The 27323-nt window shown below is 39.7% G+C and overlaps 1 protein-coding gene across 2 annotated transcripts; it reads right to left on the minus strand.

Annotated features, from left to right (window-relative positions):
* Positions 1 to 5767: 5767 nt before the first annotated feature.
* Positions 5768 to 26773, minus strand: LOC127627041 (forkhead box protein N2-like). Of its 2 annotated transcripts, XM_052103247.1 has the most exons (6): positions 26478 to 26772; positions 11846 to 12441; positions 10811 to 10935; positions 9808 to 9863; positions 9400 to 9468; positions 5768 to 8085 (listed from the first exon to the last, which is right to left on the minus strand). In XM_052103247.1, the coding sequence occupies exons 1-6, from the start codon at positions 26485 to 26487 to the stop codon at positions 7727 to 7729; spliced, it is 1215 nt and encodes a 404-aa protein (XP_051959207.1). In that variant the 5' UTR covers positions 26488 to 26772; the 3' UTR covers positions 5768 to 7726. The 2 variants fall into 2 exon arrangements, with proteins under 2 accessions (XP_051959207.1, XP_051959208.1); XM_052103248.1 differs by lacking the exon at positions 9400 to 9468 and having other exon boundaries at positions 26478 to 26773.
* Positions 26774 to 27323: the final 550 nt, after the last annotated feature.

The following is a 27323-nucleotide window of genomic DNA, read 5'->3' on the forward strand; positions in this document are numbered from 1 at the left end:
TCGGGCGGGATGAAGAATCATCCCGCTGGCCTGCCTGAGGAGGTCCAGCCTCAACGGAATCGGCCATGGGGCAGATTGCATCATCTGCATTAGTTCTAGAAACCACGCCTGGTTCTTCCAGAGTGGGGCTACCAGGAGCACTGCACATTTCACCTCCCTGATCCGACTGATGACCTGAGGTAGCATCGCGATCAGGGGAAAAGCATACAAGGGGCTGCTCGGCCAGACTTGGGTGAGCTGCCTGTGCTCTTTGAGAAGAAAAGAGGGCAGTGCGATTTTCCCTGGAGGCTAAGAGGTCGACCTCTGCCTCGCCAAAGGTTTGCCATAACCACTGAACCCTCAGGGGTGGAGAGACCATTCTCCTTGGAGAACTGTGTCTCTGGACAGCATGTCCGCCCCTGGTTCAGGACGCCTGGCACATGCGCTGCTCTCAGCGAGCGCAGGTTGTGCTGTGACCATAAGATGAGCTCCCTGGCCATAGAGTGCAGGAGCTCGACCTGAGACCACCCTGGCGATTTATATACGATACTACCGGCCATGTTGTCCGCTCGGACCAGGACGTGTTCGCTTTTCAGGTACGGAAGCAGGGCTCTGAGAGCCAAGGCGACCGCTTTCATTTCCAGACAGTTTATATGTAGGCGCTTTTCGGTTTGACCAAAAACCGGAGACAGGCCTGCCCTCGTAAAGGGCCCCCCATCCTATTTTGGAGGCATCTGTCGTGATCATTTTTCTCCGTGTGTTCACGCCCAGACTCACGCCGGTTTGATACCAGTCGAAGGCATTCCAGGGCGTCAGGGCTTTTATACAGCCGTGATTCGCTCTGATTAAAAAGTGGCCCGAGCGCCACGCGTGAGTGGGGACACGGCTCTTGAGCCAACGTTGGAGAGGACACATGTGCAACAATCCTAGCTGGAGTACAGCTGATGCCGAGGCCATGAGACTGAGCATCCTTTGAAATCGTTTGACGGGGGCGCGCGCGCCCACTCTGAATGATGTTGCAAGGCGCCAAATAGCGAGTGCGCGCTCTGATGAGAGGCGCGCCGTCATCTGCACTGAGTCTAGCACTATTCCCAGAAAAGAGATATTCTGGCTGGGGGATAGCACGCTCTTTGCAAAATTGATTCTCAGACCCAGGCATTCTAGATGGCTGATAATCGAAGATCTGTGTGTCGTTAACTGACTCTCTGATTGTGCTAGGATTAGCCAATCGTCGAGGTAATTCAGTATTCGCACACCCCGCTGTCTCAGGGGGGAAAGTGCTGCATCCATACATTTCGTGAATGTACGGGGGGCCAATGATAGGCCGAATGGTAGTACTGTGTACTGGTATGACTGTCCCTCGAACGCGAATCTCAGAAATGGCCTGTGATGAGGCGCTATCGGAATGTGAAAGTAAGCGTCTTTCCCCGGGGCGAACTTGCGCGAGGATATGTTTGGTCGTTAACATTCTGAACGAGCGAATCATTAAAGCTTTGTTCAGATGTCTGAGATCTAGGATGGGGCGGAGGCCACCGTCCTTTTTCGGGATGAGAAAGTAGCGGCTGTAAAAACCTGCCTCGCTCATAGAGCGCGCTGAGCAGCTTTGTTGAGTGCCGAGTGCAGGGGTGCGTGTGAGATTACAGGCACGCGCGCTATCTCCGTAATGCTCGCAGCATGAGCTGGAGAAATGTTTGAAACTTTATAGATAGTGTTTACGGGTGGGGGTGCATACATTGTAATAGGCACGCGCGCCACTTTCATAAAGCTTCCCATTCTTAGCGGGGAGTTTCTTGGCTCGTGCGTCGCATCTGTGATGCTCGTGGCATGAGCCAGAGAACTGTTTGAAACTGTATGGGCAGCGCTTATGGGTGGGGGTGCATATACCGTAGTAGGCACGCGCGCCATTTTTATAAAGCCTCCAGCTCGCGGCGGGGGTTTTGGGCTTGCATACAGTGTTTGTGTGTAGGGGTGCATGCATGACAGCAGGCACGCCGCTACCTTTATAGAATTTCCCGCTTTTACTGGGGAAGTGTTTATAACTGTGGGAACAGTGCTTGTGTGTAGTGGTGCATACATGACAATAGGCACACGATCCACATTTATGGGGCGTCCAGCTTGAGCTGGAGAAGTATTCGGCACTGTTTGGACAGTATTGATATGTGGGAATGCGCACTTTAGTGTGGACACGTGACCCCTTAGTGACACAGGCAGAAAATGACTCTTTTTGTGATTTCTGTGTGTTGCCGTTAAAACGGCGTTTGATTGCAGGTGAGCGAGTTCTGTGACTGGCCCATTGACTGCTGTACAGACATTTCCAGCCGCCTGTAAGGGGACTGGGTAATGCCTTGCAGGAACCACTCGTCCAACCGGCTGCGGGCGGGTTCTTCCGGAGAAGACCAGTCGAGCCCGAGGTCTTCCACGGCTTTGAACAGGATGCGGACGATCTCTGAGTCCATGCTGGTACCCGTGCTCGTGTCCGCTAATGTCGACGGCGCTGGGTCGAAGGTCGAGCCCGCCAGTCGCCGGATGCAGCGTCAATGGAAAGGCTGTCATCCTTTTCACCGTCGCCCCTGAAGCGCCGAACGAGACGAGACCCACCGCCCGGAGGGGTGCTGGTCTGCCTGCGTGAATTGAACTGGCGGCAGGGATTCCTCGGTGGTGGTGAAGCACGCGGGACTGGCCCGGCGTGACGTCACTGAAGTCTGCGTGCTCTGGCGGCCTCCGTGAGCGGCGCTTTTTCTTGCGCTGCTCGAACAGAGGGATGGCAGCACGGTGGTAGCAGGCTCGTTCACGGCGAAGGCGGCAAAGCGAAGCGCAGCTCGGTGAGGCCCAGGGAGTCACATTCGGGGCATCCGCCTCGAGTGAGAGCAGCTTCTGCGTGGTCAGGTCCCAGGCAGCGAGCGCAGAAAATGTGACGGTCCCCGTCAGAAAGAGGGCCTCTGCACGAGGCGCAGGTCGAAGGCAAACAACGCCTCGAATTTGCTCTTTTACTAAGTGACAAAAAAGCGCCGCAGAGGCGAACACTTGCAAAGTAGCTTAGTAAAAGGATATCAAGGTGATGCGCGCCGGATGGCGTAGCAGAAGGCTTTGAAGGCGGCTGAAGGCGCCGGCGTCCGAAGGCGCCGGCGTCCTCGTAGCAGTCCTGCTGTAGGCTTGTCGACGGTGGGCTGAAAAGACTCCAATAATCCGGAGGATCCAGCGAAGAGAAGGTCTTTGCTGAAGGAGATTAAATCTAAAGAACTCTCATGACGGGCCTAATATATAGCCTTAGCCACGCCAATCTTGGCGGGCTCTGAGCGCTGGCGTGAAGCGCTCATTGGTCGCTGCTCAGAGTCGCCCGTCATTGGTTCGAGCAAGTTGCCGCAGCACAGCCAATGACCGAGCTGCCTCGCTCATTGCTGTCTGCTGTGCAGCTGCAATGCGTTTTATATAAAGACTTCAATATTTCTCGAGAAACTGAGTTTTCCCATAGCGTAAGCTACTTACGCAGTAGGAGAGACCTCTCGAGAGGGAACGGATATTTACATATGTGGCACATGACAAAATAATAACTGAAATAATCAAATTATCCTGTTCAAAAGTTTACATACCCTTAGCTCTTAATATAGTGTGTTGCTTCTTTGAACATCAGTGACTGTTTGTGATAGTTGTGCATGAATCCTTTGTCTTGTGGAATATATTTGTATATCTGGTTTGTAGCTTTTTCAGGACAGTACTAAATAAAGAAAGGCTTACAGATCCTGCAAAGGGTGTGTAAACGTATGAGCACGACATTGAAGCACAACTCTATTCACAACAGTCCAAGCCTGTTCTCTTCATTCTGTTCTTATCTTCGCGCCTGCAATAATGTTCAAGCACTGAGACAGAGAACTGTTGTTCTGCTGAAATTTATTAGGCAGCGATGTTTGAGGGAGAAGGTGGGAGTGGTCTTGTGTGTGACAGTTAAAGCAGCTGTGCTACACAGCACCCTGAACTCAAACCTTACATGGGCTGAGGAAGACTAAAAAGAAGAGGAATCTGCAAAGAAGATATGGCTCATGTATCAAGGCCAGGAGTTCAATGCTGCAAGTCAATGGAACAGTGGACAGTGAGAAAGCCACACACAGAGAAGGCAGAGCAGGAGAGTTGCACCCATTATAACGTGTGAAACATTTAAGTCCAATTCCTCACAAAAAAAACAAAAGCATGCCTGTGTTTAACCATACTTCGTTCCTATCTACAAAAAGTACCATCATTTTATTAAATGAAATGAAGCACTATAGTTAATAATTTCCACAAAAAGCATACAAAATATGGCTTAAAACTCTTAAAAATTAAACGTTGTAAATTAAGTTTTTGAATATTTCAACAAATGGTCAGTGCTTAACCTTCAACCTCATGAGGGCAAACAATATTTTAGGAGCAGTTTTATTTTCTATTCATTTTTAATTAGTTTTACAAAAATTTGGACCATTAAATTAGTCAAGGTAAAACTTTATAAGGTTCAGGTTTAAGGTTTATCAGTCATTTATTTATTTTTCTCCCCAATTTGGAATGCCCAATGTCCTCTAAATCCTCGTGGTGACGTAGTGACTCGCTTTAATCCGGGTGGTGGAGGATGAATCTCAGTTGCCTCTGTGTGTGAGATGCAGTGCATTGTTATCTCATGTTAATTCATGTAGTTGAAGGGATAGTCCACTCAAAAATAAAAATGGTATCATGACATACCAGATGTGAAAGACTCTCTTCACCTAAACACATAGATTTTTAGAAGAATATCTCAGCTCTGTAGGTCCATACGATGCATGTCAATGGGTACCAAAACTTGGAAGCTCCAAAACCACATAAAGGCAATTCAATTACAAACGTAATCCATACTCCAGTGGTTAAATCTGTCTTCAGATACAATATGATAGGTGTGGGTGAGAAACGGATAAATATTTAAGTAATTTTTTTTACTATCAATCTTCACTTTTACTTTCACATTCTTTTTTTTCAATTCACTGTGAACATCACTGCCTTCTAGGCATGGTGGAGAATTTATAGTAAAAAAGACCTAAAAATATATCTGTTTCTCAAACGCACTTATAATATTACTTCTAAACATATGGATTGAACCACTGGAGTTTTATGGAGTACTTTTATGCTGCCTTTGTTCTTTTGGAGCTTCAAAATAACAACTTCACTTTCATTGTATTATTCTAAATATCTTTTTGTGTTCTGCAGAAGACAGTCAGTCATACACATCTGGGATGGCATGAGAGTGAGTAAATGATGAGAGAATTAACATTTTTGGGTGAACTATCCCTTTAAAGTAAGGTCAACAAATTCAGCCTTATTGTAAAGAGTAAACAATCAACCTTAATTAGAAACAATGCATAAAACCAAAAAAAATAAGAGGGCTATACATTATCCCCCAGTTATTTAAGTGTACCATGTACCTGGAAAGTGTGAATACAGTGCATTATAGCAAATTCAGTTCTATAATGCACCGTATTCACCATCTATGAACGCTGTCCACCGCCAGATTGCGCTATAATCCACCAAAAGCATGAATGAAATATGGTTCTGAAAAACCTATTAAAAAAAGGAATTAAAAACACACCTTTAGTTAAACTGACAAACACTAAACCATTAAAATAACTTTTTTTTATTCTTTAATACCATATATAATGCAATAATTGCATATCTTTGGCAAAAATAAACTTTATAAACCTTTTATTAACAGAGCTTTGCTTACAAAAGCAAAAATCAGGTTCAGCCTGCCATACATACATGGCACAATAACATGACAAAATTGATTTGGGGGCAATTCAGTTGGACCATCTTAATAATAATAGCAATAGTCATAATTAATAGGCATTTTCTTTCAGAATTGGCCTCAATTTCCAAAACTAAAGCTAGCTCCCCCTCCACCCTGCATTAATACTTGCATTCTGTTTTAGCACTATGTACAGCTAGGGGGACAGTGATGTGAATTGGCAGCCACGGTTAAAGTGACTAGGATAGGCAGTTTTAAAGTAATCAAATCAAAGACCTCAGGAAGTTCTAGTATGCCAGTGTCAATGGCAAATGGCAGTTATATTTCACTATTTCACATGCTTGGGTATATAAAATCCTAATGTAGCCTCAAACAAACACTAAAAACCCAATCAAATACAAACAAACTGAAGATTTAGGGTTACAGAGTACACACATGTTTTGTGAGCAGCAATTTTGGCAATCTCAAAAGGAACAAAAACCGCAGTGTGAAAGGTTAAACATGGCTCTGAGTTCTTAGTTCACATCCAGCCATGCTTTTACTGTTTTCCTGGAAAGATTCAGCTGGTTCTCCAATCACTTTTAAGCTTCTTGAGAAAACCAACTTAAAAATATAATTTCCACTTTCCGATGACTTTCTCCCATAATCAGCCCCTATCAGCGAGCTGCAGCTCTCCTTGCAGGTTATTTTGTGCAGTTCATTGTCTCTGGTTTCCTTTCAAGTCCTGGGAACTGTATTGAGGTCTAGAGCAGCAAAAGCAGCAGTGGGAAGTGATGAACCACACAGCTCCCCCTACTGGGGAGCATCGTCACACAGGTTGCACCAAGAACAACAAGACAACAGTCTGATTTGGGTAAAGGTGACACTTATGGCACCAAAATGTCAAGGAGAATACCTTGCAGTAGAGGTAAAGACGTTCTTGTTTTGATTGTTTTTTTATGCTCCAAAAGCAAGCAATATGTGAATGAGCAAAGATTTCAAGGAAGAATTCACCATTTACTGTCGTCATTTACTCGCCCATATGTTGTTCAAACCCAGTATGACTTACTTTCTTCCACAAATAATAAAATTATACATTTGGATTACAACTGAATTTAAGCATCAGTTACCATTTACTTTCATTGCATGTGAATGGTGACTGTGATTTACATTCCAAAGAAAGAAAGTCTTATGATTTTGAAACAACATAAGGGTGAGTAAATGTTGACAGTTTCCATTTTTGGGTGAACTATCACTTTAATCAAGTCAGTGCACATGAAATGGCACAACTATTATTATGCAGATCAGTAGTAGCATTGTAGAATCACTGAGGTGGATGCCACAAAAAGCAGTTTCTTTCAAGCTGTTCTCCAGGCTTTTTCAGGGCAGAATAGCTATAGTGGTCAGGTTGGGGAAGCAAAACTGATCCAATCAGAATGTAGGAGTCATCACATGGGTTTGACATCATAACTGCGGCAGCAAAATGCTCCCAGGGGCATGTCATCACCACCACACAGGGTATAAACCAGCAGTACAATAATATAAATAACTACAGGTATTTAGGTCAACTAATTATTGCATTTCTCTTTTTTCCCTCTATGACGAAGAAGCCCGAGACGTCTTGGGAGTTTGTAAAATCCATGCATTCACTCATTCTATAAATAAGTTTGTGTTGATTTAGAGGTGGAAGCATGCAAATCTTTTATGTTTGAAGCTTTTTTTCCAGTCTTTTTTTAAGTGATTAACATCTTCAAACCCTTGTCCTGATGAACTCAAATCATGAGGGCTGTTCATTCTAATCTTTTTTTTCTTTCTGTACAATAAAACATGTCAGTATGGCTTTTCTCTCCAATGTTTGTATTGCCATAGTTGATGAGTGGACCAGGACAAACTCCCAGATTAAAAACAAAAGGAAAGAAAAAAAAAAAGACTTGATTACAAACGAGAAGGAAGATACACCAAACCAAAAGAGAGAGGTTGGGCAGGCCACAGGATGAAGTCACAGAATAGGGGTGAGGTTACAGGGTCTCATTTCCTACTAAGTTTCCTGCTCTTGCGTCTTGAGGTTACTAGACTGGTGCGAATACCGGCCAGGTGTAGGAGCGAGCCAGCCGCCTCCTTTAGCTCCTCATCGACCTCGGGCCGAGATTCTCTCCTGCACCTTTTCCCTGATAGCGGACCCTGCAGTGAAATGCATGGCCATCGGGCCCAACCTCCTCTCTCCTGCTCAAGGTGCGAACCCATGCTGAAGTTGATTGGTTGTGAAGGAGACATCTGGTGAGGGTGGGGCGGGGCAGGGTTGCTGCTGTAGGTGTGATCCTGCTTCGGATCCCGACTCACAACCACCAAGTCCCTTTTGGACAGATCTATGGGGCCCTCTTGGTCATCTGGGACAAATAAATGATATGCAGAGTGATAGCTGATGAGTACAGACAGTCTTTGTATTGACTGGGGAATCCAATAATACTAGTACTTCTATACCAAGATGATACTGAAATAGTAACAATACCAGATTTTCTACTGTTTCAGTAGTACCAAGGACTGACTCAATTTGGAACCTATGTATTGTTTTGATTGACAGCCTGCTACTTTTGAACCATTGCATGTGTATTTACATGCATGTTCTGCAGAGTTCTCATGGTGATATGTCTGTGCGCATGAAGTCAAATGCACATATTTGCAACATATTATTGTAGACACCATTGGCAATGGCTTAAGTGAATGTAAACAGAGAGAATAAAATTAGATGTGTGAACATTTTTAAATTTGTTCATCAGGCCTTAAACACTATGCCATCATTATTCTCATGTTGTCAATATCAAATCTAAAACAAAAAGATTGACAAACACTCATTGTTCTTATTTTCTTTGTTCCTCATTATTAACTAACATTGAAGCAGTGTTTAACTGAAAAATATTTGTAGTTTATATTACATTGTTTTAATTTATGAATATTGGTAATAAAGTGGTTGTTCAATTGCATTTTAGTTTTTGCTGTGGTATCGAAACTGGTATAGAGAACTGTGAAATTTCACTGATATTAGCACCGACTATTGAAATGTTTGTATTGTGATCCATGTTAGGAAAAGTTACTCTTTATTTACAAAAATTACAGATTACTTCTATCAAATTGAACCCTCATTACTTAATAGTAAAACTTATCACATTACTAATTATATTATTTTAAAATTACATTCTAAAACACAAAAAATATTTATATTACTATTATATTATAATAAGTCTATATTTCCTTCTATATCTCTTCGAATACAAGTCAGATACTAAGCACCACATGTTCCTCCCTTACAGTGACTTGTTAGGGGGCACACACCCTTCAGCTGTCACAGAAACACAAACATAATAAAAATGTATATTTTAAATGTATTCAATTAAATATGATTTTTGAAATATATGTAACCCTAGTAATGTAATAATTAAAAAAAGTTAGAAAATGTAATCTGATTTCAATCATTAAAAACGTAAAGCAATATGCTATTATCTGATTTAAAAGTAATTCAATTACAGTAAATAAATACTTTGTAATCTGATTACACCCAACACTGACTGTGACATCCCTGGTACTGAGATTATGTAAAGAGATGTCCAAATGTATGTCTTGATAAAAATTAACCAGATGTAACATGGATAAAAAAAGGAGAAGGACGAAACATGAGAAGTGGGTGTATAATGGTGGTCTCTTACATGAGTCAATGTTCTGCTCAGAGGCAGACTTTAACAGCATCATGGCAGTGGCAGCATCAAAATCACATTCTGTAAAGAGAAAGACACGTTTGATGCACACAGGTATTGACTACTGGTGTGCATCTTCACGTGTGTGTTTAAATGAATGAGTCACATCCACCCAGGAGCGATTAAGTCTCTCTCTCTCTCTTATTTAAAAGTATCAGTGTCTTGGTTGTCAAGGTTACCAAATACAGGAAAGAGATGCCATCTCTGTGCACAGTGTAGACCGCACAAGTAAGAGATGAGTGGAACAACAGAAGCTGAGATGAGTGACAGGCTTTAATGTGTGATGAAGTCTGCTTATGGTGTGTAAATGATGTGACCATGTTATGGAGTTTCTGAACAGAACTGATGAAGTCTACAAACCTTTTAGGAAACAGCCCTGCTCTGATGTGAAGAGGTGATGAGGAGGAGATGAGGCACTACAGAGGAGAAAAAAAAAAAAGAACATTTAAGACACTAATAGAGCCGTCCACTTTTCAGCCCCTTTATTCCTGAAGTATTTTTCCCATTAATTTTTTTCCATAATGATTTAATAATGTATTTTTAATAAAAGAGTTCTAAACCATGAACCAAACCAACCAGCTCTAAAGCAAATCACATCATTACATACATTGATTAGAAGCAAAAAAGTATTTGGAAAATCTGACAAAAAGACAAAGGTAAAAAGACTATGTAGGGATTGTTCACCCAAAAATGAAAATTCTCTCATTATTTACTCACTCTAATGCCATCCCTTTCTTTCTTCAGATGAACACAAACGAAGATTTTTAGAAGAATATCTCAGCTCAGGTCCATAAAATGCAAGTGAATGTTGGCCAGAACTTTGAAGGTCCATAAAACATATTAAGGCAGCATAAAAGTAATCCATAAGACTCCAGTGGTTTAGTTTATATCTTCAGATGCAATATGATAGGTGTGTGGTGAGAAACAGATAAATATTTAAGTCCTTATTTACTATAAATATTCACTTTCACTTCCACAATCTACTTATGTTTTTGGCAATTCACATTCTTCTTGAATATCGCCATCTACTGTTCAGGAAGGAGAATTTATAGTAAAAAAGGACTTAAATATTTATCAGTTTCTCACCCACCCCTATCATATTACTTCTGAAGACATGGATTTAACCGCTTAAATCATATAGATTACTTTTATGCTGCTTTTATATTCTTTATGGACCGTCATACCGCCCAACCCTCCTGTGAGTTGAATATTTCATTGGGTGGACACCATGAAATATTAGTTGGCAGTAAACAGACATTGTTCACTTACAATACTAATTTAAGCCTTGATAAATGGCAGCATGTTCAACAATTATATGCATCAAATCCCCACAGATTAGACATAACCAGGGCAGTGTTGATACCTGGGAGGGGAGGCAGGAGGAGTGCAGAAGGCATGTGCATTTGGGAAGTGCTGCTTCTTCAGGGCTTGCATCAGCATGGGCCGGAACTCAGGGTGAACACACCACAGAGAGCCTTTCCCATTGGCCTAGAAGAAACAGAGCAGTGAGGAGTTAGAACTGCAAGAAACAAGCATGATCTCAGCATGGTACTCTGAGGACCAGGCTCAGGTAAATTGACCACAGGGCCACACCATCTGTCGGTCTTGAAAATACAGATATGGCTCTAACACTGTACACGTATGAGCACATCCCAGAATAGCTGCAAAATGATCATTAGTGGACAAACTAGAATAACCCCATGGGAAGGATGCAGAATGTCAGCACCTAGCATCTACTCTATTTGAATGGGGGTATTTTGTGTGTGTTTGAATGGAGTGCTCATCACCCTTAGTTTGAGGTGTGGTCCTGCAGGGGAATATGACCTTGACTCACTTCACTAGCCATGTTCATAAACAGGAAAGAGGAAACATTGCCATGGCAACAGACACCAGGCTGAGACATATGAAACACAATGTCTCACAACATTGAATGGAACATACCATCCTCGTCGATCCATAAATTATTTTGCCATCTATGGATCATGTACAAGAAATGAAAACATCTGCCTCACTCTTTTTAACTGGCTGTGTTCCCTGCTTTGAACACATAAGCGTTTAAAACCCCTAAACCAACAACCGTTTTGACAACCCTGTTAGCACACTGAAGTCAACCTGCACTCCTTTATACACTGACCCATTTAACTAAATGTCTGAGCTAATGCTCTGCAGCAATGCTATGTGAATCGCTCTTGCGAAAAAGATGTTGTTCCAATTAATACAACAGTTAGTTCTGGTACTCTTATTTGATTGAACAAGTGGTGTTGCAAGAGTAAAGATATTTAGTACAACACCACTGGAATGGTTCACTTGGGGAGAAAATGATGACAGAATTTTCAATTTTAGGAGTACTATCCTTAAGTAAGTATACCACATGGGATTATCCATTTTGTGTTCTTACCTTTCCTATGCTTCGCTCTTCTTTGCGGAAGCACTTGTTCAGGGAGAGGTTGTGGCGCACAGAGTTCTTCCAGCCAGTGGGGGCACTGGAGAAATATGGAAAATGTTTGAGGATCCAGCCATAGATGTCCTTCACAGGAAGAGATTTGTTGGGTGACTGCTCGATAGCCATGTATATCAGTAAGGAGAAAGATAATGGAGGCTTTGACTTGTGTGGATCTCTCTCACTTCCTGCACTCCCCACTCCCCAGATGGACGAAGTGGATAAGGTGGCGTTACTGTGTGGTGACCCACCACAACCCTCAATGTCAAACAGTGGGCTTTTGTTGGATTGTGCTTCGGGTCCTCCGAGAGTGAAATTCTGCAGCAAGTTCTCATGAAGCCAATTCAGGTTGGTTAGCTCATCATCTTCTGACTCACCTCCTACAACACTCAATGCTCCAGTTCGACCGATCTGGTCCAGACTGGTAGCCAAGGGGCTGGAAGCACTCTCTGCTTCAGGGAGAGTCCCTGCTCCCCAAACTCCCTGCGCTCCAGGCGATTCAGCTTTTTTATCTGGAGACATCCCGATTATAGGACCCATCAAACCAGGAGGGTCTGTGGAGACAAAGTGAAATCAGCTTACTTTAATGATTACTTCATCTAAAAAGTAATCACATTAGTAATTATTTTAAATTTAAGTTACTTTCTAAATCACTTTTTCTAGAGGAATTTTTGGTTTTCACTCAAAATGTCTATATTTTCTCCTCTTTCATTGTCGCACACCATTCTGCTGTCAAAGTAATGCTAACAGACTTACATATGACTTTATATTTTAAATGATTTATACATATTACTTTAGCAAAAGTAATGTACTTAAAAGTAATTACTTTAATTTAAAATCATTAACTGTAATCTGATTACAAGAATTTCAAATGTAATCCAATACACTACTTTATGATTTAAAGTCATTAGATTATAGTAGTTAATTACTTGTAATCAAATACACCCAACAGTGCATCTAAACCATACCTGAAAAAATTTAAACAGTGGCTCGTGGGACTATCATTGCCAAGTTTGTTTGAGAATTCTACCCAACCCAACAGAGAAAACTCACAGCAATCAATGGTGTGAGTTTGTGGTGGGACTAATTTAACATTGGAAGATGAGGGGAGTGTTTGGCTAAACAAGGGATATGAAAAACTTAATGTTTTTTAAAATTGACAAGATGGTGGGTTGTTTAATCCAGGCTTTTTTTTTGCCAAGGATCTCCATATGTGATAATCCCATTGCAAGGGACTCCTTCTTATATATATATATATATATATATATATATATATATATATATATATATATATATATATATACACATGATATATAAAAATTCACATGAAAAATTCAATTAATCGCAATGCCCACGGACCGTATAATAAGGAAGATTCCTGAGAAATGCAAGCTTGTAGTACCACCTGTTTACTCCAGAGGGCAGTAAGTGAAACTTCATCTTTATGGCAACATGCAGTTTATACAGTGAAGAAAACAACCCTTCAGTAGGCAGGACAACACAAACATGCATTACGTCCTTGCGTTCAAAACACTTGATGGGAGTGCAAATTCGAAATAAAGGAGCTCAAGATGTGTTCTAAGCACTGATCTAATATATATATATTAGTGGTTCTAAGTATTAAACTATATTTAACTTGACTTAATTTTTATGTTTATGACATGATGCAACGAACCCGAGACGCAACACAAGCATGTCTGATGCAGGTGTACATTGACGGGTCCTTAAACAAGTCCTCATATTAAATCTCTGACAAATTAAATTGCGAAATGGATTGCTGTGTGAAGGATTGTGGCATAATATGGTGGTAAAAAATACATTGCATTCTAAAGCCGCTTTTTGTATTTTCAATGTTAACTGTTCTGCCACAAGGATGTAATGCATTTTAATTATCAGAATATTTTATTTATATATATATATATATATATATATACACACACACACACACACACACACATGCATATACTCACACACACACATACTTTTTAAAGATATCTATGTATAATTATTTCATCATTATATATTGAATTATTGTTATATGAGGGGCTTTCTCAGCAAATATTTGTATATGCGATTAATTAATCGGGACACCATGTAATTAATTTGATTCAACATTTTAACCGATTGAAAGCTCTTTTATAACACATGTTCTTTGCAATATTAAATAGTTAAATTTCTCATTGCACAAAAAGAAAGCCAAAAGAAATTATTCAGATATTATGTGGATAATATTTACTTGATTTCCTTAATTTGACAGTATCTTTAAATAATTGTCAAAATTAAGCAAATGGTAAAGCAAAATTGAATAATCGTCAAATTAGTCTAATGCTTTTTTTATTCAGTTTTGTTTTTTTACACTTTTCTGCAATAATTTTAATTTGCAACAAACCCCCTAGCATTTCATTATCTAAATAACTGTTCAATCTTAAGGAAGCCCTATTTCAGCATTCACAGAAGGTAGATAGGGCTGGGTATCAAGTTCAATAAGTTTTAGGCACTTTAAGGTTGACAGTAACCGATCAAGTTTAACGTGCATACAACTAGTTATCTTGTTAAACCATTCTTATCCTTAGGGTTGGCTGAATTAATAGCTTTCTTTTTTTCTCTTCACTTTAATGTTATAGCATCGGCCCCTGCCGACCCTGGCATGAGGAGACCAGACGGCTCAGGAGTCTTTGAGTCTGTAAAAATAGACAACAAACTGAAAAATAAAACCAAGGTTGTTTTGATGTAATGTGTAATGTTTGTAATCTTGTTAAAAACATTGTGCGAATCACTGAAAAAAAAGAACAATTCACAACACTACAGGCAAAGAAGTCTTTCTGGATGTATACATAAACCAACAATAATGAATGGACTGTTTTGAACCTTATCGATGAAGGTGTAGGATGTGTTCCCTTTCCGAGAAGTTACAGTTGAAGTCAGAAGTTTACATACACTTAGGTTGAAGTCATTAAAACTCATTTTATAATCACTCCACAGATTTAATATTAGCAAACTATAGTTTTGGCAAGTCAATTAGGACATCTACTTTGTGCATGACACAAGTAATTTTTACAACAATTGTTTACAGACAGATTGATTCACATTTAATTGACTACGTACATCACAATTCCAGTGGGAATTGGAGGTGTACCTGTGGATGTATTTTAGGGCCTGCCTTCAAACTCAGTCCCTCTTTGCTTGACATCATGGAAAAATCTAAATAAATCAGTCAAGCCTCAGAAAAAAAAATTGTGGACCTCCACAAGTCTGCTTCATCCTTGAGAAATTTCAAAATGCCTGAAGGTATCATGTTGTCACATCTGTACAAACAAGAGTATGCATGTATATACACCATAGATCCATGCAGCGATCATACCGCTCGGGAAGGAGATACATTATGTATCCAAGAGATGAACGTAATTTGGTGTGAAAAGTGCAAATCAATCCCAAAACAACAGCAAATGACTTTGTGAAGATGCTGAAGGAAACAGGTAGACAAGTTTATATATTCACAGTAAAACAAGTCATATATTGACATAACCTGAAAGGCTGCTCATCAAGGAACAAACCACTGCTCTAAAACCACCATAAAAAAGCCAGATTACAGTTTGCAAATGCACATGGGTACAAAGATCTTACTTTTTGGAGAAATGTCCGGTCTGATGAAACAAAAATGTAACTTTTTGGCCATTATGATCATTGTTATGTTAGGAGGAAAAAGGGTGAGGATTGCAAGCCGGAGAACACAATACCAAGCAAGAAGCATGACAGCAATCATGTTGTGGGGGTGCTATGCTGCAGGAGGGACTGGTGCTCTTCACAAAATATATGGCATCATGAGAAAAGAACATAATGTAGATATATTGAAGCAACACCTCAAGACATCAGCTATGAAGAAAGCTTGGTCACAAATGGGTCTTCCAAATGGAGAATGACCCCAACTATACCTCCAAAGTTCTGGCAAAATGTCTTAAGGACAACAAAGTCAAGGTATTGGAGTGGCAATCACAAATCCCAAACCTCAATCCAACAGAACATTTGTGGGCAGAACTGAAAAAGCGTGTGCGAGCAAGGAGGCCAACAAACCTGATTCAGTTACACCAGTTCTATCTGGAGGAAAGGGCCAACATTCCAGCAACTTATTGTGAGAAGCAAGTGGAAGGCTACCCAAAAAGTTTGACCAAAGTTAAACCTTTTAAAAGCAATGCTACCAAATACTAACAAAGTGTATGTAAACTTCTGAGCCACTGGGAATGTGATGAAAGAAATAAAAGCAGAAAAAAAATTATTCTCTACTATTATTCTGACATCTCACAATCTTAAAATAAAGTAGTGATCCTAACTGACCTAAGACAGGGAATGTTTTCAATGATTAAATGTCATGTTACTTATTATGTGTTATAAAATGTTCAAATTACTCCGTGATAGCATAACAGCTGTGATCGAAGCAATGAAAACATAAATAAGAATTTCAAATATTCTTATACTGTATAGTATAATATAATAATTATAACTGCATTAGCAGACATCAATGTTTAATATATTTTCAATTTTCTTATTTCTATGTATTCGGATCTCTGAATCATTTTTCCCCTTTCTCTTGGAAGAATTAAGAGGCCCATGTGGGCACTCATAGAACAGAGTTAAGGGCCTCTTGGGTGTCTACTCAAGTGTGTATGAGAACCTGACCCCTCTTCTTCAACCACACCATAACAATTGCAGTGCATACTTTAGGGTTCTTAGACTCAACAACTGAGGAAATGCTGATCTGTTATCAGTGCCGTGGCATAAAACAAAGGCGGAGAGGATAAGTGATTTTCAGATCCGACCCCTTCATTTGAGTGCCAGGAGCCTGGCATGGTGGCCCCAAAAGCATAGAGAAACAAGAAGCCCTCCAAGCACAGGAGATTAACTCTTTCTGACCAATCAGAAAGCTACTCTGTCGCAGAAGTGACTTCCTTTAATGGACAGCCATGAAAAGCACACAGAATATTGATAAATAAATCATCTGCTCAAGTCAAAGAGGTCTGAGTGCCTAGGAGAGTTAACGTTTCTCTGCCCACTATTATACCCACTGCCATGGAAACCATACAGCACATCAATAAATAAATAATCCCATAAAGTGCTGCTCTGAATCATTCTCTCTCCCACTCTGGAGAATAGAATGGAGGGTGCAGGGAGGGGGTTCCTCTTCCCCTTTCTTTCTGACTGTTCAAAAACACCCCAGACACAAATAAAACATCTTCCTGTTCATATGCGTACTGTGATAATGGTTGGTGCTGACAAAACCTTACTTGATGAACTAAACTGAAACCAAACAATCGGTCTCCCTTGTCCACATCATTAGACCCCTGTTGTGTTTTGTAGAACATGCCATTCTGTTTTTACAATAACGTTCTCTTTGATTGTCTTTCTCCATGGGCACTGAAAGACAGGTACGGTAGCAGCATCTACTCCTAAGCACATCTTGCCCCAGCCAGAGACTTGATCTCTGTACACAGGGCGGCTCTCATTAGCAAGACAAATCTAACTGCCTCCAACAAGCTCATCAGCCCATCTCCACACCCTCCATCTACACAGACACATAATGCTAATGATGGCACTCCACCGCTCTTAACCACTTCAAACACAAACACACAAAAATTAAACCACGTTTCTCTATGGGAGGAGCATCTTGGAAATACATCTGCTCCTTTTAATTCATATGGGGGGGGGCAGTATGGGAAAGCTGTGCCATTTAAAGTAGCTTATATACACAAAAAAATTAAGACAACCTTATATTACTTAATAGCAGGGCTGTCACGATTATGAAATTTGGCTGATTGTCAAAAAGATTTATTGCGATCAATTGACTGTTTTAGGGCTTTTGAAATTATAATGATTAATTGTCTTACAAATTGTCACATAATTTGTATAGAATGGTGTATGTGTGCTTCATCTTAAAAAGTAATCCATTTATATTTCACATGGAATTATACAATAAAATATGGCTACAAAATTTCCTTTAAAGTTTTCAATACTTAGAGATGACATGAAACTAATATTTGAAATATCAGAATATTTCCAGATAATTAAAAAGTCTCTTTTTAGTCAACTGTTGGAACCCAGCCAACCTAATTAGCTATTATATTGTATGTATTATATGAAATAGCAAAATATTTCTGTCATATTTCATATGTTATTTTAAGACTCTTGGATTAAACCCACCATTACTCAAGAAGGAAGACATTTGAGATTGTGTGTATATAAAAATATGTGGGTTTACGGACTCATTTCCATCAAAGTTTGATAAAGGATGCATTCAGTATTGAACCATTGATGTTTGCATTAGCGAGAAAAGTACAGGGTAGCAGGAAGAGAATATATATGCCACAAAACTGTTGGAGAAGGAGATCGGGGCCTGGGTTGCTCAGCAAGTAAAGACGCTGACTACCACCCCTGGAGTTGCGAGTTTAAATCCAGGGCATGCTAAGCGACTCCAGCCAGGTCTCCTAAGCAACCAATTGATCCGTTTGCTAGAGTGGGGGTAGAGTCACATTGGGTTAACCTCCTCATGGTCGCTATAATGTGGTTCTCGCTCTAGGTGGGGCATGTGATGAGTTGTGTGTGGAAGCCACGGAGAATAGTGTGAAGCCTCCAAATGAGCTAGGGTCGCCGCGGTAACGCACTCAACAAGCCACATGATAAGATGCGTGGATTGACGGTCTAAGACGCGGAGGCAACAGATTCATCCTCCGCCACCTGGATTAAGGCAAGTCACTATGCCACCATGATCGGGCATCAAGGGGTTTGCTAAATGTTTAAGCTAGGGATTAGTGCTGCACGATTAATCATATCGCAATCACGATGTCAGCCTGTGCAATTATATAATGGCAAAATGCTGCGATTTTATTAAATAAATAAGTGCATGTGTGGACATGACAGCCCATTTTCTACACAGCTAATAAAAAGATGACCAGAGGAGCACTGCAGCTCGAGTGTCTGAGTGTCACAGCATGGCGATATATCTTTATTTCATCCTTAATTAAGCTTCAAATAATACGGGAGGGTGCCATGTAAATAAGCACAAACTCCAAAACTGTCATTCTCTGTGCGGTCAGAGCTGCTTCAACCAGTCGTGGAAGAGACCCAATCTGAGCGGGAGAGATTTAAAATTTTGCGGAGACGCTCATCTCTCACCACCGCTGTCTGCAGCTCGCAACGCCATCATGATAAGATCAATCTTGTGTGACAAATAACACTAATATTACAACAACAACTAATATATATATATATATATATATATATATATATATATATTACACATACACACACACATAAAAATGCTTATCAATAATACTCTAAAATGTTTACAGTTTTCATTGACTAAAACTACATAAACAATGCCCAGACTTTGTCAAAAAAAAAACAACTAAAAACAATAAATAGAAATAGGATAAGGTTGACTAAATATGACAAAAACTAAAAAGGACATTTGACACAGAATTAAGACTAAGATGAAATAAAAAAACAGCTGACAAAATTAACACTAGTATTCAGTTGCCAGGTCATTAGAAGTGTATTAATGCAAAGCCAACATTTATGTGTTTTTAACGTCACTTTTTTGTTCAGTATGGTACCATCTCTGCCTCATTTTAAGCCAGGAAAAACCCTGGATATATGGCGATATTTTGGCTTTAAGATAACCGACACAGAGCAGAGAGAGGTACTGTTCAAAATTAAAGTTGCTACATCACGTGGCAACACGACAAATTTATATCAGCAACTGAACCAGCACAGAGAAATTTAGAAAAGTGAGATTTCAGAAAAAGATCCACACACTTGACAAGCGATACCAGCGATAAGTAGAACTTTTTAGAAAGAGGATTTGGAAATACCAGTTGTCATTTAAAAAACAAACGAAATAAAAAAAACAACAGTTTTAGTGGTTTGATTGAGTGAACCACACTTTTATATCTAGTTTCATTTTCAAAAGAGTTTATAAAAAGAATATGTTACATCCTGCTTAAAAGTCCCTGTTTGTTTGGACAATCTTAATTTCATGAAAATTTGTATGTTCTTATTTATTGTTTATTTTATTTAGGTGTAATATTGAGAAAATAACAAGTTTGCAATAATGCAAAGATGTTATTTCATTTAGTAAAAAAAATATTTTAATTTGAAAACACTGTTCATTTATAGTGGTTTTTGTTGCTAGTTTGTATGTTTGAGTTGCAAAATACACATTTCAGCATTATCAGTAATCTATTTGGGCATTGTCCTTGATAACCAAGCAAGTTGACTCATGATACGATTTGTTTATTATATCGCAATCGCAATATTAGCCTCAATAATCGCAATATGACATTTTCCCCAAATCGTGCAGCCCTACTAATGATGTGCAAAATTTCCAATTTTCACAATATACTAGTCAGTCAGTTGTTTAAAAGACTAAACAACTAGTCAGTGTAAAGGCTCAGTTAGGTTCACGTGACCCCGATCAGACACCTTTTAAAGGGATATACGGACACTAAGTGCAGCACTTTAATATGGTGAATTACAGATATTCAACAAATGAATAGTCTAAATAACTATAACATCTTATTGCACAAAACTAAGTAAGCATTCAACACAGAGCGGCACAAAGCCACTTATGCGCATCCAGAATACTTCATTGCGAACCTCACTGCGCATTCAAAAGTGCAAAGCTGCAAGATAATATTGCAGGTACATATCTAGTTCATGGCATCAAGCAGTTTAAACCTTTTTTCTGAAGCACTGTCAGACAGAATCATCAGCAAAACACTTTAATCTCTCCACAGCACCTCACAAATATGAGAATATTACTCAGAGGATTTAATGTCCAACAGTGATTTTGAAATTGTTGATGTGGCTCTTTGCTGTAACAACAGTGCATAAAAACACTAAACCTAAAGCATTAAAGAGATGAAACATCTTGCAGAGGGTTTTACTGTGCTCACTGTTATTCACTGTTAAGCACAGCAAGTTATCTTCACGCAATAATGCTCTCAAAGAAGTTGCATCTCTAAATGAATGTGAGAATTGCATCTCCGGTTAAAACTGCCAATGCTAAAAAAAAAAAATATTTTAGCAGTCGACCCCACTAATCGACAAGTGTTGGCCGATAAGTTGACCACCCCAGGCACATCTCTAGTTCAAGTATGCTTAGACAGCTCATTTAAATCGGAGTTCTCTGCTTAAACTAAGCAGAGAGCTTTTCTGTCCTGATTCCTGTAGCTGTTGGAATTGGTCTGTCAAGCATCAGTCCTGACACAAGGGCTCCCAGTGCATCTCCATAACTGTGTGAGAGCTGATCAAAAAGCTTAGCTGGAACATCACCTAACTGCATTAGAAAGCTTCTGGAGATTAACTAGTTTTTATTCTTCCCTGTCCATAATTCAATTATTGTCCTTGATGTCGAGGAGACATCTGACAGAGACTAATGGATTTATTTCCAGTCACAATAAGTTCTGAGAAATTCTGATTTTTTTGTAAATTTTTACAAAGAACTATACAGTACAAAGACCTTGTTGTTAGATTGATTGGGGCTCATTTTTCTACAATTCTGAATCACGATTCAAAGCTAAAGCTACTTAAACACATTCATATGCACAGGTTCTGGAATTTTGAAAGCTTTAATCCACAAAAGTATGTACAATACCAGAGTTTGTTTCATGTCAATACTTAAATATAAATAGAGTATAATTTTTTTTTTTAATCTTTTTAAAAAGTTACATCTCTAATGAGTGTGTGCATAACAAATGCAATGCTTTTCTATGATTGTGCAAAAATACATATTTTCATACTCTAGTCATTTTCTATCAGGCAAGTACTTATCAACAGAAGCCCTGTAGCTGAATAGTGGCAATTCTAGGGGGCTTTTAAAAAAGACGTGTTCCTTATGTAAAACAGCTGGATGGAGCACAAGGAAATGGAACAAAACACAATGGTCTTGAGGCAAAAGTTTCACTATTTTTAACTCTACACGGTGTCGTAAACAACATAATGCATTAATACCAATCCATAGATTTTTATACAATAATGGGGTCACAAAAAGAATGTATAGAATCCCTAAAGGGGCTTTAACGTGACTCGTGTCGGGACGTCCATGCATCACTCAATGGCAATGCCTTTTTGATCTCCACAAGAAATGTAGTTCAGATAACATCTTCTGATTTTACAGTGATATGCCATCTGAATTGTCTGGTAATCATTGGCCGTCGCTTCGAAAGGTTAACAGCAAAGGGGTCAAAGTTGAAATTGTTTGAACATTGAGAGCTGCATTACAATGCTTGCCAAAAGCGGATAATGCTGAAGATGAAGCTTCACTCCATAGAGCTCAATGTATTCAATAACACTGACACACGTCATGTGGGAGTCCCTTTAGAGCCATAAAAGAGCTGCAGTGTTGCTGTAGTATTATTGCATGATGTTCAACTAGTCATCCAACAGCTGACTTGCTGATTAGTGGGGTCAACTACAAACATTAATATTTTTAGTGGTGGTGGTTTCAATGGGATTTACTATTCTTATTATAACCTCATAATTATTATAAATATAACCTCATAATTATTCTTATGAGGTTATATTTATTCGGCCTATTCATTACTTGAATACATGTTAAAGTACTGCACTTAGCATCCGTATATCCCTCTGAAACACGTCTGATTGGGGTCAGGTGAACTTAATGGAGGCTAGATTTTCATTATCCTTAACACAGACTAGTCATTCATAAAAAAAACAGCTGACTAGTTGATTATGAAAATTGGTAGTTTTGCACATCTCAAGTTCATGTAGGCCTAAACAAAAAGTGCCAACAAATCAATAAGATATCAGCAAGATTTATTCCAGGATCTATTTCTTAGACGTTTACATGGTGGTGGCATGTATGCATTCATACACACAATCCCCCATGCCATTTCCACAGCATGCTGACTGGACTTTCCCCGTGTCATTGTCACACCCAACAGTCTCAATTAAACACACCCTGTTTATTCACACAGGAGTGACCAACACAATGGAGGCTATTGTAACCAAAATGACACAGAGGCAACATCACTGGGGCAAGCTATCCTCATCAAGGCAGTGCCTAACATCAGCATCACTGTCAATGGGCAGAGGGGCCCTATAATGGCCTGCCGGCTTCTCTACGGACTTAAATCTTTCAGAAAGAAGGTGAGGGATCCTAAACTAGGAGGAGGGTGACAGACTTAAACTAAGAATACAACGTCGAGTTGGGGGTTGGGGTGGGCACAAAGTGTGACACAGCCCAGGCAAATGAGTGTAGAAAAGCCCACATTTGCAACTGAAATCCAGAGCAGTTGCCAATATTTGATTACCACGCCCTAGCGTCACTATGTAGCCATGGCAACCACAGTGTTATAGCCTCCTGGGGATGACATTTGCGCCTCCTGGTCTAATGTTGAGGGCATAAGTAACAAAAAGAGGCTAACGGCAGATGAGAAATATGTGCAGCTGGACATATAATGAGAGGATGGAAGGAGGGGGGTCACTGAACAAAGGCATTGTCATTAGTAGTAGTCATAGCATTTTTCAGAACTCCAAGATTTAGTTTCATTTAATCTCATCATGAAAATGGTGTCTAATCAATTCATTCTTAAAACTTTTAAGGAGTATTTTTTTGCCAAACTTTTATTCAACAGCAGTTTGCTTGTGATATATTGCTTAATTATTATTATCATCATCATTACAGTGAATTAGTAGTGGTCTAAGCACGTAACTGGTAATCTGGTAATCAGAAGGACACTGGTTCGAATCCCACAACCACCACCATTGTGTCCTTGAGCAAGACACTTAACTCCAGGTTGCTCCGGGGGGATTGTCCCTGTAATAAGTGCACTGTAAGTCGCTTTGGATAAAAGCGTCTGCCAAATGCGTAAATGTAAATGTAAATGTAGTTGTAATATATTTCTGTCACAATTTCTGTAGAAACACTGGTATCGTTGCATCTTTTTATTTTAGTATCGATTTGGTATTGAAGTACCGGTACTTTTGACAACTCTAATCCATGCACATGTTTTATTTCCATTTTATTTTTTACCTCACAATCTTTAATCAAAATGTAATAACTCAATCTTCTGGTGAAATTACAGACTTATCTCTGGTGATAAAAGGACTTCTCCAATCATTTAGCGTAATTGTGGTGAAGATAACAAGGTGTATTTTTGTCTGTTTTCCTTCAAAACTATCGTTCCTTAACCCAGACTTCATTAGTTATGGTTCAGCTGGTAAACTCACATTCAGATCTGCTATGCAGTGCCAATATTTTCACAGTCCAATCAATAACCAATGGGTAAACTCTACTTCCGTATTGTGACGTATTTCCAAATTAATCTGTTTATCGAACAAGAAAAAAAGATGTATGGCGGAGAGTTAAGTCGGTCACAACTTCCGTTTCATGATGACTTTAAGAGGAATACACACACACACACACACACACACACACACACACACACACACACACACTATATATAAATATATATATATATATATATATTACACACACACACCACATGAAGAAAACAGATTTACATAAATACCGTGAGATTTGTGAATTAAATCGGTTTAAATGGGATTTTGCAGATGGTATATGATAGAAATTTCATTGACATTTGCCATTTTATCATTAGACAAGACAGTTAATGTTTACAGAGATCTGTTTAGAAGAGAGAGAGAATGAAACAACTGAGCACTTTAAACATCATGAGCTCATGTGCGATCCTCTGATAGGATAATTTAAATGACACTGTTGCACACCAGTCTATTATTGTGATAACACGATGTAGCACCAAAACAAACTGTGATTGGTCGATTACATGTCTCGTCTCCTTCATGTGCAATTGGGCGATTCTTGTGCCGTCACAGCTTAACAAACCAATCAGACAAATTGGAAAATGTATTGGCCTATGCAAATAATTAAAAAATACCAAATATCGGCGATATATACTGGTCGACCACTACACACAAACCTTTGTCAAAGCTTACAAATATGTCTTATATTTTAGACCCTACAAGACATTCCAAACTGGCTTATCCTTGCTGCCAAAACAGTGACTTAAAATCATGTACTCTGCATTTCCTCAGCCTTTGTGCGACAGCAACTCCATACAGCCAAGAGCTAGATCATATGTCATTGTGAAAGTCATAATGAGACTAATTAATTTCCCGTTTAATGCCAAGAGAAAAGCAATAAGCAAGGAATAATTTGCTGTGCCCTACAAAAGCCCTCCAGAGAACAGCACTGCACAGATACTGCTGCCACTAACAACATTAGCACAGGATTCGGTATTAATGAAGTCTCTTAGGGCAATTCTGAATTCTGTACACTGTGGATGCAGCTAATCACAGAAATAGGTCCATTTTGTTTGTTATTTTTGCAAAGCAACACATTATGTCAACATGTGAACAACAGAGCGCACAAACAGACACGCCAGTTACTGCCTACGCAACCTGCATGCGACCACAGCCTAAAGTGCAAAAGTAGAGAGCACAACTAAATAATGTGCTCATGTGACAGGCTGGGCAGAAGTTGTATACTCGTCCCTTTCCCCGTCCCCCTAAGCACAGCTATGCGCTATCGCTCTCTGTCCACGTGTCAGTGTCACTCACATACATTATCTACCGCCGGAAATAATGAGTGCACGTCCGCGTCAGAACATCCCATTCCAACAACAAGTCACGAGCTAAACTGGCAGGCAAACATTCGGTTTCGATCTCAACGAATAATTGCTCACGGACACTGTGGATATCCACAACCCCTAATATAGGCAATACAAAACAAGAGAAAATAAATCCCCCACCCTCAGATATCATGTTACATAGTTGCCCTGGATTCTCACTATACTTGCCACAAAATGAATATATTTGTATCATTTGACTATAACCTTAATTACTCGTTAAAGTCGCGCGCAGTCGATAAGCGTTCTATTGGAATGTTTTTAAAACGTTGAATTAGAAATTCGACGCGCTTTTGCGCGCATTAGCATTGTAAATGTAATTTTGAAAATATGACTGACTGCCGTGTGTTCTAAAACTTCCGCAAATAATGTCACAAGAATGTTGACCAGTCTCGAGGATCTTCAGTTAGCGACAAGCTACAGTAATGCGTGGCTTTACAGCAAAGCTTCACTGCGAGCTGCTGTCCATCCAGTGGAGTTCCAAGTAATAAAAACGCACACATAAGGAAATCCCTGGATATTTGTCTGGTTTCAAATATTAATTTTGGAAAAGTGTAAGCATGTGGCTGACCAAAGGTATCGTGTCAGCTCGACGGCAAGGCGCGTGCATTTCACTCAACTAAGTTAGCTAGCAAGATCACATGGTCTAAAATGTTTATCGTTTTCTTCAGGAAAATAAAATAGACGGCGAAATGTTCTAGCTATTCCAAAGCGGAATGTTGCTTTCAAAAAAAGATCAATGCAAACACCAAAATTAGGGAGGTCAGTGGCTTAATATTGGCTAGGTTTTATCGCGAGACACCTTTCATACTTGTCATCTGGTTAAAAATGCGATGACAAATAATATTTTCTTTCAAACACCTTTGAACAACAAACGTTATGTATAATTTCGAAAGCCGTGTACTTACATTCGTGCATTATACTGTCACGTCAGACGACAAAAACTCCCGTGCTTTCATGCAGTAGCCTTTCGCTCGCGCTGTGTCAAAAGATCAGCAGCTGCTTCCTCCATCCACACAGCGCGGAGATCACGCCGCACGGCAACGCTTCCGTACCCCCCCTGCCGTCGCCAAGGCAACAGGACCACTTCAGCCAATCACACCCCCTCCTCTCCGATATCCCCCTGACAACTGCCGCATCGCAGTAGCATTTTTTTTTTTTAGCAAACCTAGGCAATTGCGTTCAGCATGCGCTCCGCGTTGCACCACGTTCTTCATTTGTTCTTGAGAGGTTTGTGACGAAAGAGCTCGGCGCTCGGAGATTCGTGAATTCAAACGAATTCAATCACTCGGTGTAGACCAAATTCAATGGAATTTTTCACGTCATATTTTCATTGAGCTTTTTCTTCATATTCGAAGGTTTTACAACTTAGACTGTTATTGACCACCAACCAGCTTATGTTGGAAACGAGGTCAGATGCTGTTACGTCATATGGCGGGGGAGTCCTGGCTGGAGGCTTGACGTCCAATCGCAGGCAATTTCACGATGTGAAGTAGTAGAGGTACTTAACGAAAACATATCAGACAAACTTACATAACTATTATGCTCTAGAGAAATAAAACAGGCAACGGAAAGTAGTTGTATGTAGGATGACAACAATTGTATTATTATACTTATATACATTTCATTTTTTCTCTTATGCATGTTTTTTCTATAAATAAAAATGCTTGTAAAAAAAAAGTATTTTAAGAAATCTAATCAAACAATTAGAAAGAGGCAAAAGTGTCCTGTCTGTAGCTACTGTTTATGCATAT

Source organism: Xyrauchen texanus, chromosome 33, assembly GCF_025860055.1.
Source record: "Xyrauchen texanus isolate HMW12.3.18 chromosome 33, RBS_HiC_50CHRs, whole genome shotgun sequence".
In the NCBI taxonomy this organism is placed as follows: Eukaryota; Metazoa; Chordata; class Actinopteri; order Cypriniformes; family Catostomidae; genus Xyrauchen; species Xyrauchen texanus.